This window comes from Fundulus heteroclitus, chromosome 8 (genome assembly GCF_011125445.2).
Source record: "Fundulus heteroclitus isolate FHET01 chromosome 8, MU-UCD_Fhet_4.1, whole genome shotgun sequence".
Taxonomy (NCBI): Eukaryota; Metazoa; Chordata; class Actinopteri; order Cyprinodontiformes; family Fundulidae; genus Fundulus; species Fundulus heteroclitus.
In genome coordinates this window covers 4,906,249-4,927,300 of record NC_046368.1, presented here as the reverse complement: position 1 = coordinate 4,927,300, position 21,052 = coordinate 4,906,249, and the positions used below count along the sequence as shown (strand labels likewise).

At 42.3% G+C, this 21,052-nt stretch overlaps 1 protein-coding gene across 1 annotated transcript in view; it reads left to right on the top strand.

Moving 5' to 3' along the window:
• Window positions 1-20,503, top strand: part of dcc (DCC netrin 1 receptor) — a gene marked incomplete in the record, with an annotated part of 404,255 nt that extends 383,752 nt beyond the window's left edge. Inside the window, 2 exon segments of the mRNA XM_036139981.1 lie at window positions 10,361-10,509; window positions 19,798-20,503. Coding sequence (XP_035995874.1) covers window positions 10,361-10,509; window positions 19,798-19,887 — 239 coding nt within the window.
• Between the last annotated feature and the right edge of the window lie 549 nt (window positions 20,504-21,052).

Sequence of the window (21,052 nt, the reverse complement as noted above, 5' to 3'; positions counted from 1 at the left end):
ACGACACATCAAACCTGACAAAACACAGCTTGCCTGGCCGCCGGTGTCCGTCAGACAGCTACTTTCCACACAGCCATGATCTGACCCATGTTATCAGTAGCCGTGCTGTATAATCTGGCTGCAGTTTTTTAACGTCCTCAGAGGAATGAACCAGTCGGTTAGCTGATTAACACAGAGATGCGGGCATGAAGGGGCGTTAGCTGCTCTGCACTGTGGCTTTATAAGATAACTGGGATGGAATCAATAGGAGGAACACGCCTCAATTTTCACTGTTTAGAAAAACTCTAAGCCCAATTTAAACAGCGTACTGCTCTGTTTGTTTATAGTAATCAAGTTTTATTATTAAGTTTTACATTTGTCCGGGTGATCGCTCTATCAGTGAGATGAAAGGAACATTGAAAACCTGAATTTTAATACTGCAGAAACTTAAATGGTCTAAAACACACCTCAGTCGTTGTTAGAAACAGCTGGAAGACAACATTTGTTTTTTTGCTAAACTTGTGTGGACATTTACATATCCGTTCATAAATCTCACAGATGATGTTTCCCATTTCTGGCTTTTGGGGTCTCGCTGTGTCCAGTGGGACCAGTTTTGCCTGTGCATCATAACTGCATTACAAACATTCAAGGATTTTCCTTCAAAATGTGTGATTATTAATTTCATTTTCCAATTTCATCTGTAAATATTAGTGACAAAATGCTCCAAACACTATGCTGATTGAAGTGTCGAGTTTTAAGTGGCTAAATGTTTCTCTTGAATGCTCTTCACTCTAAGTAGCTGTTAGCTTAACCTTGAGAAGCTCTTAGCTAAATTCTGAAAAGCCGCTAGCTTTATCCTTGTTAGCTGTTAGCTAAAAGCTAATAGCTTTTAGCTTGACACTGATTAGCTGTTACCTTTATTTTGTTAGCTGCCAACTTGCCACTAGTTAACTCTAAGCAATGCCATCTTTCTCTTTGTTAATCTTACCCTAAATAGCTGTTAGATTACTTCTGATTAGTTTTTGGAGTAACTCCTAGTAGCTGTTAGACTTGCTAAAACCGGATGTGACCAGGGCGACATCTGGTGGTTTTGCCATGGATCTGTCTTTTCAGGTGGAGGATTTTTCAGACAAACATTGCAAAACTAAACAAGTTCACATAAACATGTAAAAAAAACAAAAACAAAAAACAAAAACATTGCACCATAACAAATAAAGTAGCTCCCTTAGGCTCAGTTTATACAGTTTATCTGCAAAACAAGTTGATTTTCCAATGAGTTACACATTAAATGCTGCACTTTTGTTGGCTTGATTCTGGGTGGCTGCTAATTTAACAGTGGCTAGTTTTTAGCTTAACTGATTAGTTTTTAGTTGAAGTAACTATTGCTTTAAAAAAAAATTAATCTTTATTAGCTGTTAACTTGAATCTGGTTAGCTGTTAGTTTCACTCCGAGGAGCTTTTAGCTCAGTTCTGATTAGTTTTTTGCTTGACCCTAATAAGCTGTTAGCATAACTTTGAGCAGTTGTTAGCTTGATTCTGGCTACCTGCTAATTTGACAGTAGTTAGGTAGGTTGACTCTGATTAGCTGTTAGCTCTGTTCTGATTAGTTGGAGTAACTCAATCATGCTAAACTTGATCTTTATTAGTTGATAACCTGAATCTGGTTAGCTGCTCCCTTAGCTGTTGGTCTCACTCTGGGAAGCTTTTACCGTATTTTTCGGACTATAAGTCGCACTTTTGTTCATAGTTTGGCCGATCCTGCGACTTATAGTCAGGTGCGACTTATATATCAATTTTAAATTTTAATCATACTGAACATCAACCAAGTAGTAAACATTACCGTCTAATAGCCACAAGAGGGCCCTTTAGGCCTGTGAAAACTATATGCTGCTCTTGCACCACTTAAAAATGTATTAAAACATTAACTTATAAACAACAAAGACTGAACACGTTTGTATTTTTTCACTGTTTCAGGCAGTAGAGCGTTGTGTGGTGCAGCTCTAAGGAAACAGACCACAATAGAACCTGTTATTAGGCTGTCCATGAAGCTAATAGCAGCTAGCGCTATCTTACAGGTCTGTTGTTCAGGCAGGTTACAACTTCTCTGATGCACGTGAGCTTTATATTGCTCTGAAATATCCGTGTAATACTGTTAGCTTAGCACGTAGCACCAGTACGCTCACGGTCTTATTTCAGCACAATTAGACCGAAATGCTCTGACGAGAATTGACGAGCTAGCTTGTTATGCTATGCCTTACCAGATTAAATGTCAGTTTTTAGTCTTGGATTGTGTTAACTAAATTTCGAAATGAATGCTATTTATAGTCCAGTGCAACTTATGTCATTATTTTTCCCTCTTTATGATGCATTTTTTGACTGATGCAACTTATATTCCTATATATGACCCCCAAAATAACAGGGCCACAGACAAGTAGCCCTCTTTTTTAGCAGATGGGATTTTTTCCTTCTTTTTTGGAGGGAAATTATAAGAATGAAGTCATAACATTTTGAAAATACACTTCATTCATAATTTCAGAAGACCTATTACAAAATATGCAGCTTTTTTCCTGCATTAAAATGAGGAATGTTGAGTATCTTGTAAAGTTATACTTTGGTTCCGGTTTCACAAATAAAGAAATACAAGATTTCTTCCCAACCCCCACTCTGGGGACCCCCGCTCTAATAAGCTGTGAGCATAACTTTGAGTAGGTGTTAGCTTGAAACTGCATAGCTGCAAATTTGTAGTGATGTTCTGCTGGAAGCAGAAAGCTCGACTGTGTACTGATCCTCTCAAGCAGAAGCGCCATAGAAAGATGGTTTGAAACCTCGAGTCTCCAGGCAACATATGAGGTGACGCCACAAATGAAACTCACTTGCACTGCGCACGTGTTGGCAGTGTGTAAAAACTCCAAGCATCTGAAAATATTGTTTCCTTGATAGTGCTTCTGTGTTAAAAGGGCTGTTTATTAGAGGTGAGAGCCAGAGGTGTCCAACATGCGGCCCGGGGGCCATTTGCAGCCCCTGGGGTAATTTTGTATGGTCCCCTACTGTCATTCAACTATGATCCAAAGACTTTTTATGCTTGATTAGTGCAAAATAGTGTCTGCCTTTTCTTTAATTTCAACTCATCTATCCAGGACTGTTACTAAGAACAAGACTTTAATGCACTGAAATCTGCTTTCATTTATTTAATAAACTTGGGGAAATGCAAGCAGCTGTTTTTGAAGAAATATGAACCAAAATCCTGTTCTTATTGCTGAGCGTAGACTGCATTTGTTTTTATTTTTTTATTTCAGTCGAGCCCAAAATAATTAGCTAACTGGAGGCGGCAGTCTTTTAACAAGGCAAATGGGCTACAACTATTTACACACCCTTTTCCTACAAAAAAAGCAGCATTTGTTTAATTGAAATATTGCATAATTACTTTATTGTTGTGTGGGTAAAACAAATTTAAATTTTAGATGATTTAAATCATATATATTATATATTTGGCCCAGGCAACACAGGGTGATGTACAAAACTCAGCAAACGCTGGCCACTAGGGGGCAGTAGACATGAAACAAGAGGTGCTTACAGTTGATTTTTTATTTTATTTTAGTGTTTAGTTTAATTCTGCAGCAAAAAAAAAAACTAAAAACAGAAAGTCAGCAGTTGTCGGCTGTGGGCTGTCTGTGTTTCCATGCTCTGTGTTGGAGTATCACCTCTCAGTGTGTGTGTGTGTGTGTTGATGTGTGTTTTTCCATTATTGCTCTGTTTACATGCCCAGGTGGCCTCAGATTATCATTGATTTTTAGCTCCTGGAAACCTTTCACTCAGAGATTGTACGCCCGAGGCGACAGCAGCCAGAGAGTCTCCTCTCACCTCCACTCAGAGCTTCAGAGCCGGCCGGCCCTGCCTCCATCAAGGCCTCTCCTCCCTCCGTCTGCCTCATTGTTCCCTCCGGGGCTGGAGAAACCAAAAATAACAAGACAAACTCCAGACTCTTTCAGAACGGAGCTGGACACTCATTGTTGCCCTTCTTTCTGTTTGCGGCAGCCTGAACGAGTCCCTCTGCGGAACCAAAGTCAATACAAACAAAAGGACATCTGCTCAGACCAGGGGAACCTGGTCCAAATAAAATGCATATCGGTAGATTTATTTCTGGTTTTTCATCCATCCATGACATCTGACTTTAGCTCCGTGAGCAGAATGACGTCTGTTTGCACCGCAGCGGGTCACCTGAGTTGATCTGAACTAGCAGCTTAAAGCTCGGAGCGGTAACAGGACTGTCCGAGTCCATGTCCCGTTCTGCGGGGAGGATGCAGCTGGAGGCGGACCGGGCCAGATGTGATGGATGCTTTTAGCTTCTTCCCCTGCAGAAAAAAAAAAAATCACCTCGTCACAATAAAAGGGTTAAATTAGCATCAAAAACGTTAGCTTTATTTTGTAAGCATGTTCTATTTCCAGTCACCGACGGTGTGTGTGTGTGTGGGGGGGGGGGGGGGGGGGGGGAGCTGTGCAGCAGCAGTCAGACACAAAATAAGTCACAGTGAGATTTGCATTAAAGACCAGAAACGCACGAAGGGGAAGTTGGTGATTAGATTGTGATTTCCGGCATTTAGGCCTGAAGATGAAATCTGCCAAAAACCTTCTGGGTTGTGGAATTCAATTCAATTCAATTCAATTTTATTTATATAGCGCCAAATCATGAAACATGTCATCTCAAGACACTTTACAAAGTCAAGTTCAATCATATTATACAGATTGGGTCAGATTATACAGATTGGTCAAAAATGTCCTATATAAGGAAACCAGTTGATTGCATCAAAGTCCCGACAAGCAGCATTCACTCCTGGGGAACCGTAGAGCCACAGGAAGAGTCGTCTGCATTGTACATGGCTTTGCTGCAATCCCTCATACTGAGCAAGCATGAAGCGACAGTGGGAAGAAAAACCACCCATTAGCGGGAAGGAAAACCTCCGGCAGAACCGGGCTCAGTATGAACGGTCATCTGCCTCGACCGACTGGGGTTACAGAAGACAGAGCAGAGACACAACAAGAGAGACACAAAAGCACAGAAGCACACATTGATCTAGTAATCTGTTCTACATTAGATGGTAGTAGCGGGTGAGCCGTCTTCTCTGGATGATGTCACAGTTAACAGAACGCCAGACCAGGTGTACCTACTATGAAGAGAAAAGAGAGAGAACAGAAAGTTAAAGCAGAAATGACAACACATAATGCATAATTGAAGAACAGTAGAACTCAATAGAGTGAGAAAATTAGATCCTGATATACTCCAGTAGCCTAAGCCTATAGCAGTAAAACTATAAAGGTAGCTGAGAGTAACATGAGCCACTAGTTATAATTTTTGTCAAAAAGAAAAGTTTTAAGTTTTTTAAGAATAAAGAAAAAGGTCTGCGAGCCGATTTAACGCTCGGACATTTCCCCCCCGCTGGAATCGACGTGGGATTTAGTTCTTTTAACTGAAGCCATCGTCTGCAGCCACCCATCCTTGCAGGGTCGATGGTACCCGTCTCCAGCGGTCATTGAGCTGGAGGCGGGGACCCAGGATGGAGACACTCGGGCAGTTCCTGAGGGATTTACAGAGACTAGTTAGCCTGACAGTGTTTGGAAGCCGGAGAGAACATGCGTGCTCTTATGCAGAAAGACCCCAGGAACCCAGAACCTCGTTTGTGCATGCTAATAGTGGTACTAACAGCGCCATCCAGCAGGAGATGGGTTCTTTTCCCTGAGGCGAGGCCGAGGGCTGCTGTCATTGGTCAGGGGGACAAAGCACCCGGACAGAAAAGGAAAAGTAGGTTATCGGCGAAGACAAAGAGACACCTAACTCCTGTTGGAAGCCTGAGAAAAAAAAAAAAGGCTGTCTGGGCTCCTCCAGAGAGCCGGCGTCTGCTCACAGACTCTTTTCATCTCTAACAGTATTTACTTCAACCTGTTCTCAGGATCGATAGCAGCAGCTCCTCCATCAGCAGCGGCCACATCGCAGCGAAGCCTTCCTCTTTCACTTCCACCCACAGAGACGTGACCCCTGGTGGGCATTTCACACCTCTGCTCCAGCTTGTCAGGTGTAAACCCCCCCCCTCCGCCCTGCGGTCTCTCTGGACCCCAACAACCAGCCAACCCCCCCGGCACCGTGAAGCTCTCCCTCCTTAAGGCCCTCCGCTCACTGCAAAAACAGAACTAGAAATACGTAAAATCTTCTTAAAATGAGTGTATTTGTCCTTGATTTGAGCAGGTAAATTACATGATTTGCCAACAGAATAAGATTTTTGGACTTAAAACAGGAACAATTCATCTCCATCATCTTTTTTCAAGTGCAGTATATTTAATTATCTTATTTTAGGAGACAAAATACTCATTCCATTGGCAGATGATCTTAATTACCTGTTCAAATCAAGCATAAATACGCAAACATTAAGAATATTTGACTTATTTTTAGATCCGTTTTTGCAGTGCTGCTGTTGATGTGTAACCTTTGCCTGAGCTGCGCTTCATTTTTTGTTTTTTTTTTACCCCCCCGTTCTGCTTTGGATCCGGTCCGACAGCCGTGTGCAGAGATGTCACAGAGGTAAAAACGGTTGTCCTTCAGCTGGATAACAGGATGTTAGGGATCTCTAAAGCTGGGAGCGGCACAGAGTGTGAAGCCGTGCAGCGAAGGAGCAGAAAACCTGAAGCCGACTCAGTAATTCATCAGCAGGGGGGAGAATATGAGAGTGGACGGGTCCGAACGGGGATCAGAACCTAAAATATATATAATAAAAAAGGTGGAATATGGCATTTCTAAGAGAGGAGCTCTACAATGCATGGATCTGAAGTACACTGCAAAAAGAGAACTAAAAATAACTAAAATTTTCTTGAAATTAATGTACTTACCCTTGATTTGAGCAGGTAAATAAGATTATCTGCCAATGGAATGGGCATTTTTACCCCTAAAATAAGATAATTAGATATACTGCACTTGAAATAAGATGATGGAGATGAATTCTTCTTATTTTAAGTGCTAAAATCGTATTCAATTGGCAAATAGTCTTATTTACCTGCTCAAATCAAGGGTAAATACATTAATGTCAAGAAAATTTTACTTGTTTTTAGTTCTATTTTTGCAGTGTAGTGGTATGACATGCTGTGACTGGACGCTATCTGTGTTTCCCTCGAGGTTCTGTTGGTCTGAGGATCCAAACGTCCACAAAAGGAAGATGACAGACAAACGGGCTTTTATTTTCATACAACACGGCCTCCGCCGGTTTCTCCTAATCAGCTTTAGAGCCTGATAAACGGGTCCAGGTGGTGCTGCTCCGCTGCAGAGGGCCGGCCCGGGGTTCTACACTGCAAAAACGGAACTAGAAATAAGTCACATTTTCTTGAACTTACTGTATTTGTCGTTACTCTGAGCAGGTAAATAATATGTTCTGCCAATGGAATTAGTATTTTGACCCCTAAAATAAGATAATTAGATTTCTTGTACTTGAAATAAGATGACGAAGATGAGTTGTGTCCCATTTTAAGTGCAAAAATCTCATTCCATTGGCAAATCATCTTATTTACCTGCTCAAATCAAGGACAAATACACTAATTTTAAGAAAATTCGACTTACTTTTAGTTTTGTTTTTGCAGTCTACTTTGTTCGCTGCCGTTTCATGAAGCTCAGCGTAGCTTTGAGGTCCACCGAGGGAGCCGAACAAAGGATCCGTGTCTTCCGGTGGAAACCCACCTGTTTCCCGGCGGTCCCGGGTGTAAACGTGCGAGCACAGAGGGCCGCTGCAGGTGTTTCTGTTTTCCGGGGAGCAGAAAGGATGTTTATTGATTAGGAAGGGAAAGAAAAGAGTGATGGAGGACAGGGCTGGCCTCAGCAGGCCTTCAGACTGGAGGAAGGGAAAAACAAGCCGTCTTCTGGGTCTATTTTTCTCCTATGAATGCCGCTTTCCTTTTAGTTTTCACCCTTTAGACTTCCTAAAGAACAAAGAAGTCAGCTAAAAGTTCTGGTTTCCTAATCGTTTGCGGCCATAAGTATTGATCCCTTCCACTCAGATGGAGTTTTGATTATTCCTCAGAGAGGAAGGGACGGTAAGAACAGCGATGCTCATCGGCTCACGCTGGACGGACAGGCGCTCCAAACGATCTCTAAAAGGCTCGTTCCTCCGTGGCTTTTCTGCTAACTTACTTGCGTGCAAACTTGTCATTTAGAGCGATCGATGGCGGCCGCGTGTTATGAGGTCAAACTATTCCTGTCGGCGACTAAAAGGCCGTCGATACTCAAGTTTCCCAACCCAGCAGAGATTGACCCGATTATGAATGAATACATTTTGCTGCTTTATGGGACGGCTCAATATTTGGCCCAGACGCCACGTTTGTTAACAGGAAAGCAATAAGAGCCAAAAGCAATTTCTCTGAAATAAATATCGTTTGATTTATTTATTTTTCTTCTCCTCTCCAGTGTGGGGTTAGAACAATAAAGCCAGACAAGCCCTTGTTTTCTGTCCGTGTCGTCATTATTTGCGGGGGGAAACTAAGAGCACCCCCGGACCCAGCAGCTCGGAGAACCTCCCCCCTGCAGCAGTCGATGCGGTTCATCGGGTTCTGCAGACACAACTCTCTGGATGTGCTGCTGTGTTTGGGTTCATTGCTCTTCTGCTGGTGACCCAGTTTGGACTCACATCTGGGTCCAGAACCCCTCGGTCTGCAGAGGAGGAGTCCAGGATGCTATCAGGTTCTGTGTTTGGTGTTCTCCAAACATCTCTGCTTCCATCTCGTCGGTCCAGAGGATTAATTATCCACGAAGCCACCAAAATCTGTCAGCACCCAAAACAAGCACCGGAGCCGGGGTTATTAAAGGTCCGCCGGGTCCAGAAGGGATCCACACTGCAAAAACAGAACTAAAAATAAGTAAAATGTTCCTAAAATTAGTGTATTTGTCCTTGATTTGAGCAAATAAATAAGATGATTTGCCAATGGAATGAGATTTATGCACTTAAAACAGGAACAACTCATCTGCATCATCTTATTTTAAGTGCAGGATGCCTAATTATCTTATTTTAGGGGTTAAAATAATTATTCCATTGGCAGATAAGCGACTGGCTGCACAGGGACAAGTTGGGGGTCCTGGGATAATTAAACGCCGTCTGGGCTTCTGAAAGATTCCCCTTGTTGGTTTAACACACAACTACCTCCTGCATCCTGTCAATCACTAGATCCCGGCTTCTGATTCAACTTTTCCCTCTTCACACTGCAAAAATGGAATAAAAATAAGTAAAATGTTCTTAAAGTTAGTGTATTTGTCCTTGATTTGAGCAGGTAAATAAGATTGTCTGCCAACGGAATGAGTATTTTTACCCCTAAAATAAGATAATTAGACATCCTGCACTTGAAATAAGATGATGGAGATGAATTGTTCCTATTTTAAGTGCCAAAATTGTATTCCATTGGCAGATCATCTTATTTACCTGCTCTAATGAAGGACAAATACACAAATTTTTAGAACATTTTACTTATTTCAAGTTCCATTTTTGTAGTGCAGCTCGTCGATGCTTGACGCAAGTGCGGGATCCTCGAGATGCGGACGTTTGCTTTTTATTAACGCCTCGCAGAAACATTTCTCAGATTATTACATTTTTATCATGTGCAACAGAGAGTTTTATTGCCATAAAATGATCATTGATTCCCCCCCCCCCCACCACCACCACCACCAGCCCCCTGGTGCACTCACACATCCTGCCTACAGAATCATCAATGAAGCTCATTATTTGCTCTCTAAAACCAAAGCTGGCATTTATCATTCTGTCCCTAAAGCCATTGATTGCGCCGACACGTTGTGTCTGAAATAAATGGCCGAAACATTCTGGCTCTGCAGTCGTTCATGTCCGCCATCATCAGCCGTGTCCCGTCTGGGCCGGCGGACGGGATGTTTAATGTTCTCCCTCTGACACTGATTACGTTGCGACCTCTAAAATCCTGCGTACTCGTCCCCAAACATCCTTGATTAGGCTCATCAAATCAACTCGTCGTTGATTATATTCACATTTTTCTTTTAAGTCATAGATTGTGCCGTCCTCCTGTCTGAAATTATATATAACTTGAGCCATTCCTAGAGGAAATCTCTCTTTCTTTCTTTGATTATGCAAAAAAAATTATGGACTATTCTGCCTAAAACCATCATTAAGATCAGTCAGTTGGGCTCCCAGTCGTCCTCCTGCTGATTTAAGTTGTTGCAGGCATTAAATCTCACCTTACAGCTTCTTTAAAGAGTCTTTGCCTGCAGGAAGCCTGAATGTTTTATACCAAAACCCGGTTCTATAAATCAGGCTGTAAATAAGACCCTCATTAGTCTGAGCTTTGCTTTAGGGCCCTAATTGTTCTGAAAATGTCTCCTGTTCTTGTCCAGGTGCCAGCCTCCCGAAGCCCCAGGTCAAGACGGCGTCTTTGGGTCAGGCCGGTAAGGCTCGCTCGCCTCTGCTGCCCGTCTCAGTACCGACAGCACCGGACCTGCAGGAGGAAGGAGGAGCAAAGCCTGCAGAAGATTCGGCTACCAACGTGAGTTAGCATGGAGGGGGTCCTGCAGCGCCACAAATGCGTTGAAAGTTCCATCAAAACATTTTGGTGGCATAAAAACAGGAACCTACTGCATTCTTTCTTGGACACGGGGTTTGGTACTTTCTGAAACCTGCAGTATGTTCTAACTTGTAAATGCTACACGGGTTATCTCATAACACAACCCAGTCTACACAGCCCAAAGTACCTTATAAATTTAACAAAAGTAACGTCTGAAATCCCAGAAAGTGACCCGGAGGTTCCTGCAAAGCTTCAAGGAAAGTAACTAGTGAGTTCAAGGAAGGTTAGCAGTAGAATTCAGTAGAAAGTACCATCTAAGTTCCAGAAAGTACCAGGAAGTAGCCTGTAAATTGGGGGGGGGGGACCTAGAAGCTGCAGAAAAGCTATTCTAGAAAGCCTTCTGTGAATTTTGTAAATTCTGTAAAGAGAGAAGCCTGAAAGTCCTCGGACCAGAGCTCCAGAGCAGGAAGAATCTCTGAAAGTTCTAAAAAATTAGGTTTGAGAAAAGTAACCAGGAAGTTCCGAAAAGTAATTTTTAAATTACATTAAAGCAGCACCGTGTTTTTAGTATCAGAACTTTGAAACAATTGTGTGACTTTATTCTGGTAATATTATGACTTTCTTTTTCCCTAATATTACAACTATATTTTTGTAATGTTACTCATTCTTGTTCACCTAATATGACATTAATCTCATAATTTCCACATGAAAAAAATTCATATTAAGGCAATCTGACACCTAATCAGACAAAGTTCTGTTTCTGATGGAAGATTTAATCCAGAGGCTGAATGAGGTCTCGTCTTTCCTGGTAACTCCATGACTTCTCAACCTGCTGTTCCACTACTCTGCTCTGCAGTTCTGCCAGTGGCCTTCGGGGGCGCTAGACCAGAAAGTTACAAGTCTAGCGCCCCTAGTGGCTAAAAAGTTATACAGCGCTGCTTTAAAGAGAAAGATTGTCTGTTCTGGGAGAGACGCCTGTAAGTTCTAGGAAAGTAACTGGGAGAGTACTCCATGTTCCAGAAACCAGAAGAAGAAAAAAACAGGAAGAAACCTGCAAATTCTACAAAAATAAATAAGATTTATAAAATGTTGCTGCTAGTCCCAGTAAGTAAACTTTGAATAGTAAAAAAAAAAAAAAAAAAACTCTCTGACAGTAACCTGCAAAATGTAATTAATTAGTTTTGGGTCAGCACTCTGGGGGGTTTAGATAAATAGATTTTAAAGCTTAGAAAAGTTTTAGAAAAATAAACCCACAAATTCCAGCAAAGCAACCAAACAAGTTTTAGAAAGAAACCAGGGAAGGATTAAAAGCTCTAGAAAAGTGACCTGTTGGTTTGAAAAGAGTAACCTACAAGTTTTACATGTTAAACTGTAAATTACATGAGAATAACAATAAAGATTAGGGAAAGTACCGAATTTTTCAGACTATAAGGCGCACTTAAAATCCTTAAATCTTCTCAAAAATTGGCGGTGTGTCTTATCTATGATCACTGTTGTGTTTACTGACTGATTTTATGTGGTACAATGTTCTCAAAAATCTGTTACAATGTGTAAGTAGGACTTTGGTTTGCAGCAAAGCCGCTCCGCTCAGTGGATATTAGGAGTATTACGGTACACTGTGTCACTACACTGCAAAAAGGGAACTAAAAGTAAGTAAAATTTTCTTGAAATTAGTACATTTTACCTTGATTTGAACAACTAAATAAGACTATTTGCCAATGGAATGGTAATTTCTACTCCTAAAATAAGATAATTAGACATTCTGCTCTTGAAATAAGATGAGGGAGATGAATTGTTCTTATTTTAAGTGCGAACATCTTATTCCATTGGCAAATAGTCTGATTTACCAACTCAAATCAATGAAAAATACATTAATTTCAAGAGGATTTTACCTACTTTTAGTTCCCTTTTTGCAGTGTGATAGGACCCCTGAGCTGTCTACCAGACTGCCTGACTGTAATGTCTAAACTAGAAGTGCATTCATGTAAGACAGCCTGGAGTACGTGCTAGCAGCAATAAACCTAGTAAGTTAATTCAATATAAAAGTTACGTCTATTTTGGCCTTATGTTAGAAACAGGGCAGTGTAGTCCAGCTACTCTGTCCTCCTGATAGAGACGGACAGAGAGCTGTGGACGTGGAGGGGCGACCTGCAAAAAGGGAACAAAATGTAAGTAAAAGTTTCTTGAGATTAGTATATTTTACCTTGATTTGAACAGCTAAATAAGTTTTTTATATTTGCCAGTGGAATCTATGGAGCCCGGGAGAGCTCACTTTAAGTGACATTTTTTTTCAGGTTGTGATAATTTGTGAGCACGTTTCCTTTAATTGAGCCCTTGAATTAATAAAACGTGATCCCGTTGTAGGCCTATTTATTCGAGCTCACGTTTTAATTATTCGTGGGTGCGTTTTGGTAGATCGAGAACTCGAATATACTATAACGTGCTCATGTTTACATGTGTCAAGACAATATTGAGTGCACGTTTTACATATTGTGGGCACGTTTAAGTAGATCGTGCACACAATGTTCTATAACCATGTTCACTAAATTGTGCTCTCGTTTAATAAATTGTGCCCTCGTTTTACTATGCTTAAAATGAGAGCTCAATTTAGTAAAATGAGCTCACACTATAGTAAAAGGAGAGCACAATATAGTTAAACGAGCGCACATTCTCTCAACATGCAAAACATTTTGCGATGACCCCTCTAGGGCTCCGTAGGAATCAGTATTTTTACCCCTAAAAGAAGATAATTAGATATCCTGCACTTGGAGATGAATTGTTCTTATTTTAAGTGTAAAAAATCTTATTCCATTAGAGAATAGTCTTATTTAGCTGCTCAAATCAAGGACAAATACGCTCATTTCAAGAAATAGTTCCCTTTTTGGCAGTGTGGAGTGATATTAAACACTTGGGAACACTACAGTAACAGCACCCTCTGCATTCTAGAAAGTACCATGAAGGAGCCTGTGACCTGGAAAGCTGCCAACGAGTTCTAGGAAAGGAACCAATAAATTCTGGTAAAGTAACCAGAACAATGCCCAGTAGTACCAGAAAGTACCAGAACAACGCTTCAGTGGTCCAGGAAACCTTTAGCTCTTCCTAATGTGACCCGTAGCAGCTTCTGTGCTACAGAATCAGAACGTCTGACCGTCTCTCTGAGCTTTACGCCGTTATTCATTTATGGCCGAGGTAGCAGAAGAAGGAAACCCAGCTAACAGCCACTCTGCAACCCGCAGCTCCTTAGACCCTCCACTGTTGCTCCTAATAAATGTCTTTAAACGTAAAGCTAGTTAAAATGCTAGCTTTAGCTCCTGGTAGTTTTAATGCAACATGCAGAACGTGTCCGCAAAGAACGACACTAATAGAGGGAGGGACTGTTTGTTCAGCAGGTTGATGATGTTGAAGGTAAAATTGGCTCTAAGGGTTTTAAAGATGGCTGCCGCCTGGTTTGGACCACTGAGCTATATAATACACTGGAGTGCTGATTTTGCCGAAAAACTGAAGTCACTGGCCGCCATCTTGCTCCTCCCTACTCTCACAGAATCTCATAGGATTTGGTTGCAACAACAAGCAGTTTTCTGGCTGTGTGAAAACGTTTCACAGGTAATTTTACAGTCAGTGGATGTACTAACACTATCAACTACTAGGAAATTAGGTGCTGAAATATTTTACATGTTATTCATATTAAATATATATATATAAGTATATATAAGTATGTATATGTGTATATATGTATACATATATGTAAATATATGTTTTTGTATATTATTTATATATTTATAAATGTTATATATGTATATTTAAATTAATAAAATGCAAAATATTTCAGCACATGACTTTTTCAGTACTTGATATTTTTAGAACATAACATAAAAGTATATGGCATTTGACATTTTAAAAGTTTTAAGCCCCCCTGAACATGAGAAAATCCTCGTTATTCGATGCTGCAGCGCACATATTCCTTAGTTACTGGGGGAAAATAGGGAGTACCAATATGGCGGCTGGTGGCTTCAAAGCGACTCGTTCTAACAGACGGTGATTAGCACTCCAGTGTATTATATAGCTCAGTGGTTTGGACAAATTAAGCGACACAGTCGAGGATTTCATCGCCTCTTCCCTGCATGATGCCGCCACGATTTGTCCAAAAAATGTCAAAAAACTGTTGACTCTGGCAGCGATCAGAGTCTGATCTCATTCATTCTCAGGTTCAGAGTAAAATCTCTCGTTTAAACGGGTTTGTGCTCTCAGCGAGTCTCTTTAATAAACTCTTCAAGTCCTGCTGTGAGTTTTGGTTTTCAAAGACGAGCTTTTCCCCAGAACCGCTTCAAAAACCGAGACGCAGGAGACGCTTCTTCACCTGCCAGTCACGGGTGACTTTTAAAACCTCCGACAGGTGAACCCGCCGACTTCTGCTCACTCGTTCACTGACGGTTGTCAGCATGTGGGATGCACTCGTTAGAGACTAAGCTGTCAGTGTCTGGATCAGAAACGCCGGCAGTCAGGAGGATCCAGGAAAACGCTGAGAAGAAGCAGGATGGGCCGCAGAGAAGCTGGTCCCACCGCGGACGCCATGTTCTGACCACAAAACAGGAGGAGCAGCAGGATAGAAACAAGATGTTTGCAAAGGAGAGCTGATTAGAGAGCAAAGAGAAGGGAAAGGACACATTTACAGGCGGTAAACGATGAATTTAAAAGGTACAAGAGGACGTGTGGTGAAGAGACGAGGAACAGAGGAGCGTCTGATTCAGAGGAGGACGAGAGCAGAGATAAACGACAGAAGATGATGTGGAGGGATGTCGGACGTCGGGGCTGGTTAAATATTCATACGCCATTCAATGACAATAGGACGGTGTCACCACGGCAACCGGAGGAGGAGGAGGAGGAGGGGGAGGAGGGGGAGCTGATGTGAGGAAGGAGACGACAGGAGCGGGGACGAGAAGAAGGTGTCACGACGCCACGAGGTGTCGCTATGGGAGCTGGAAGAGGAGGAGAGGAGATGAAGGATGGAGGGAGGGATGGATGAGAACGAGGGGGCGGAGGACAGGAGGAGAAAATGAGATGGAAGGACGGCAGAGAGGAAAGGTCAGCGGGTCCGTCCACCGCTGCGTCTCGCTGTAATCGATCTGGTCTTTACCCATCATGCCCCTGGCATCTCCGCCCCGCACAGCAGCTGCTCTGCTGAAGAGACTGAATCAGTCATGCACTACAGTATAGATGTAGATTAGTTAGATTTCCCTACCAGTGAACTGGGTTTGAAAGAGGAAATGGTGTGAGACCCGTGCAAAAGTATTCACACCCCCAAACTTTTCCTTATTCCACCCGATCATAACTAAAAACTGGAAGGTTTCTAGGAGGCGGTAAGTTTTTAGACAAGGGTCAGTTTCTGGTTTACTCTAGTAATAAACAAGGGAAGTTACCAGTAGAATTCAGTAATAAACAGTTCAATTAAATTTTATTTATATAGTGTCAATTCATAAAACATGTCATCTCAAGGCACTTTATAAAGTCAAATTCAATCATATTATACAGATTGGTCAAAAATGTCCTATATAAGGAAACCAGTTGATTGCATCAAGTCTCTCCAAGCAGCATTCACTCCTCCTGAAAGAGCGTAGAGCCACAGTGGACAGTCGTCTGCATTGTTGATGGCTTTGCAGCAATCCCTCATACTGAGCATGCATGAAGCGACAGTGGAGAGGAAAACTCCCCTTTAACAGGGAGGAGAACCTCCAGCAGAACCAGAACCAGGCTCAGTGTGAACGGTCATCTGCCTCCACCCACTGGGGCTTAGAGAAGACAGAGCAGAGACACAGAAAGCACAGAAGCTCACATTGACCCAGGAGTACTTTCTATGTTAGAGAAGACAGAGCAGAGACACAACAAGAGAGACAAAAAAGCACAGAAGCACACAAACAAGAACAATGTTGTTGTTTTTTTCTGCGTTTGTGACCGAGTAGTGCTACCCCTCCCCCACCCATTGCTGCAAGCTGTCGGTCAGCTGCGTTTGACTGTTGAAGGAATAACACAGGCTCCCTGCCTGATCATCTGGATAAATAATGAGCCAATACAATCTAATAAGGCGTTGACGTGAGCAGAACAACAAAAAAGTCAGAATATTCAGCAAGAACAGTTCAGGGTTTCACTTATAGAGGTATCAAAAAAAAATTACCCGAACTTCTCCAGGTTCTCACCGACACGTTCTGCCATAAATAAACGTCTCTAAATGGCCGATGGATCATGGAGGAGCAGCGTTGGGCCGCAGGGTCTCAGAGGAACACGCTTTATGCACCGATGATGAAGCATTTACGTTCCACCAAAGCTCACAGGTCAACAGACCTGGATCTCCTTTATGTACCTTTATGTAATATTATTTGCCCATGTTGGGAGGAAATTATGTTTATCCGCTATAAAGTAGGCCGTGTTCCGCAGTCTGGCTGCTTATGATCTCGTTCTGATGGAAAGTGGAAGGTCCAAAGGTCCCTGTGTGTTTTACAGACTTTTCCTACAAGCTCCTTTAACCAGAAGCTTAACAAACACCAAGAAAAGCTAGATAGCCATCTAGTGGCAGTATCACAGAACTACCATAATGCTGGTTTGCTTAATTAATAAATCAAAATTAAATAATCCTGGACTGAGCCCGACCCTCTGCAACGCCTCGCAGTAAAGCAGCAGCTCAGCGTGATTAAAGACCAGCCGTTATTAATTAAATAAAACAATCTACAGCAACTCTAAGAGCCTCATATCAGAACATTTACTTACGTCAGTCAACTCTGCGTCACATCTGAGCCTCGGCAGGTTTAGCGTCCGCTTCAGTGAACACCAACGTTCAGACTGGATTCCCAGAGACTTTCCAGGCTTTTCCCTCCAGGAATAATAATTTTTTTTTGCATTTTTTTCCCCCACTGGATCTTGGACCTTTCTGCATTGTTTCGCTGGGAGATGCTAATAGCCGTTAGCGGCTTCCTTGTTTTAGCCCCTGCTGCACATGCTCAGTACGTACTTCTGTTAAAATCGTAAATAAACATGAAAGACTTTATTTATAAAACACCAAAATAACAACTAATGCGCCAACAGGACGTGATAATCTTTCATAAAAACTTTGTATGAACCAGAGCGAGCTACATTCATTCTGCTGACAAGCTTTATGGAGATACTGAATTTCATTCTCCAGCAGGACTTGGTACCGGCCCACACTGCCAAAGGTACCAAAACCTGATCCAGATGCCATGGTGGTTCTGTGCTTGATGGGCCCACAAACCGTCTTAACCTGAATCCTGTAGAGAATCTATGGAGTATTGTCCAGAGATACCAGAACCAACGGTCCAGATGACCTGAAGGCGCTGTTAGGGCAACCTGGGCTTCCTGAACACCTCAGCAGAACCACAGGCCGATCTCCCCAAGCCACGGCGCACTGCTGCAGGGATTCAGGCAAAAGGAGCCCAGACCCAGTACTGGGAGCAGAGAAATTAACATTTCAGTTAAAAATGTAACTTTTTATTCAATATTCCAATTTTCTGAGACGCTGACCTTTGGGTTTCCATTCTCTGAAGCCAGAATCATCAGAATTACAGGAAATAAAAGCTTTAAGTGGTATTATTTAAATTAATTTAAATAATACCACTCTCTGAATGAAGCGACATGTTTTGCATGGACCTGCACAGAGCTGTGGTCCTCTAAACGTAGGAAAAGAAATGTTTGGCTTAATTGAGCAATTTTTGCAGTTTGCTTTGACTGCTTCTCAGCGCGCTGAGGAGAGCGTTGAATCGCTGTTTTCCATCTGCAAGGACAGACTCTGCATGAAAGTCACGCTCAGCATAACCCTGTGAAGTCGTGTGAATGTGGAGGATGTTTCACACAGTCACATCCACTGAAACTGACCCACTCAGAGGAGACGTTTAGTGTATCTGCACTAAATACTACATCACACTGAGGTTCTGACGTTCCCTCTCCTTTGAAACTCTGAGAAATGGTGTAAGATGGTTTTTGATCTGATGCAGTTTGCAAACAGACGTCTTCTTTAATCCTTATGCATGAAGAAGAACCCTTATGAAGTTTTCACTTCCACTGATCATTTCTCCTGTCTCTGCTGATTGATAAAAGATAGTTTTTTTTATTTCATTGGGCTAAAACGTCTCGCTTCACTTCCAGAGAACAATACCTGGAGTCCACATTCACCATAAGGGAGCAGGTAGCAGGACTCTGCTTCAGGCTGAGGTAGATGAGTTAGCAGTCTGAGTCTGAACTCTGAGCTCCATGCTGCTTAGAAGTGCTGCAAACTATTGTTAGTTATATTAGTGTTACTTTAATCTGTTTTGATTTTGTCCGTTCAAATGATGTCAGACTTGCATTAAATTCAGATGACATGTACCGTATTTTTCGGACTATAAATCGCATCAGTCAAAAAATGCGTCATAAGGAGGAAGAAAAAATATGTATAAGTTGTATATGTCGCAACAAGAGTCGTATTTATTTAGAAATTTATTTCACAAAATCCAAGTCTAAGACTGACATTTAATCTGGTAAGGCAAGTTATTCACATACAGCTGCATCCACAATCGGCTGAATAACATGAAACACACCTGAGGATAGGAGTGCCCAATGTCCCGTTTTACCCGGGCCGTCCCGTGTTACCCGGGCCGTCCCATTTTACCCGGGCCGTCCCATTTTACCCAGGACGTCCGGTATTTTACATTAAATTTAAGTGTGCCATTTTTACACTGATTTTCCCATATTTTGACTGCAGCCTGCAATTTGGATATACCAACTCTAAAGGGCACGCCACGCCTTAGTTTCCTAGACCCACTTAAGGAAGTCATATCAAAGCGAATATTGTGAGGTGAATCGCTGCAGAATATTCATATCACAATAACTGTTGGCTAGCATATTCCAAGTGTTATGAACTTGCGTTTTTCAAAGCTAATGGGATATTTAGCCAGTTGGCGTCAGATGTTCACAGCAGACACTAGTGATGTTGATTAAAATCTAACAGTCACAGAGTGATGGAAGTGCAGATGAAACAGGAAAGGAAAGAGGCAGATATTGCATATTACCATCATGATTTTTAAAAAATATTGTGCAGCCCTGGTAATGTCAATGGGACGTTTATCATTTCATGAACTGTGAAGTGGACCTAAGCCACTGTCCTAATTAAGATTTAAGCTCAAGGAGACAGAATCAGAAACGCTGGTTGACCTGACCAACCTCTGGGTATCAGCAGTCTGCCTACAGAAGCAGGGCTCAAAGTAACGGCCACATTTTGCTGTCTTTCAGGTCTACGAGCAGGACGACCTGTCGGAGCAGATGGCGAGTCTAGAAGGACTGATGCAGCAGCTCAACGCCATCACCGGCTCCGCCTTCTAACCACCACTCCCAGCCCGGTGTGGCCCGTCCTTCAGCCACGGACCAGTCTGGATGCTTTCTTCAAGCCTTGATATTCCTGCTGTCAGTTTTCTTGGAGCAGGGACTGGTCAGTCAGGGTCTGAAGATGCCCCAGATCTCCATCCGTTTGGTTTCTACAGGTCTGGGCTTACAGCTGCTGGGACCGGGATTACAAAAAGGGAATTTGACAGACAATGCAGACTCTACGGCATCAACTCGATGAACAAGACTAGCTTTGAGGGGATTCTTTAGGCTTTCAAACTGAAACCCCTGCAGATTCTTCAACCTCAAACATGAAACTGGAAAAAAAAGGTCCAATGCCTAGCGTCTCCACTCAACTGAACAGGAGGAAAGGAATATCACAAAAAAATAAGACAAACTATAAGATCCTCCTGTTTTTCCTCTTTGTGGTATTTATTAGCATCGTCCTCCACTGAGTTTTCCTGGACTCAGTTACTGTGACCGTACCTCGCCTGATTTCCACATTTACCGTTGGAAATGTTCCTTCATCACTTGGTTTTTCAACTGTGTGCATTTGCAGGATGTGGATTTGGTTTGGAAATCTACGTTTAGGAAAACAAAAAACACCTTTTAGCCACCAAAGTTTCACTGAAACCTTATTTTTTCACGTGGACCTAAAGTTCCCCATCATGCCACATTGTTCGTGTGTTCTCGTTAATTTACCTTTCGTCAACAAAAAAGAGGAAACTTTCTGCTGAACGAGCCATCGCCCGTGTAAAGTGTGTAGCCCTTTCAATCTCCTGGATGTTGTGAATTAAGAAACCAGGAGGTTATGAAAATTCAGAAGAGATCTCCAAAACCTGGAGTGGATCCAGGTCATGTTTCTTTCTGGATTCTAGAGGACGCCCACCGTGTTTCTTCTCACCTTACTCTTTTCAGCCCACAGAAACGTCAACCTTCGCCCACATTAACCTGTGTTGCTGCCAAATTCTGACCTTAGAAGCTTATTGTGAATATCTTTGTTTTTGCTACTTGTTCCAGTCTGTCTCAACATGCCAAACACAGACCAGAGATCCAGAGGAAAGAGTATTTCTGAAGAAACCAAAAAGTGAATGAAACACCATCTCTGGGGATTGGGTCAGCTGACATTATTTCTGCTGTGGTCGTGTCACTGACGGCGCCGCCT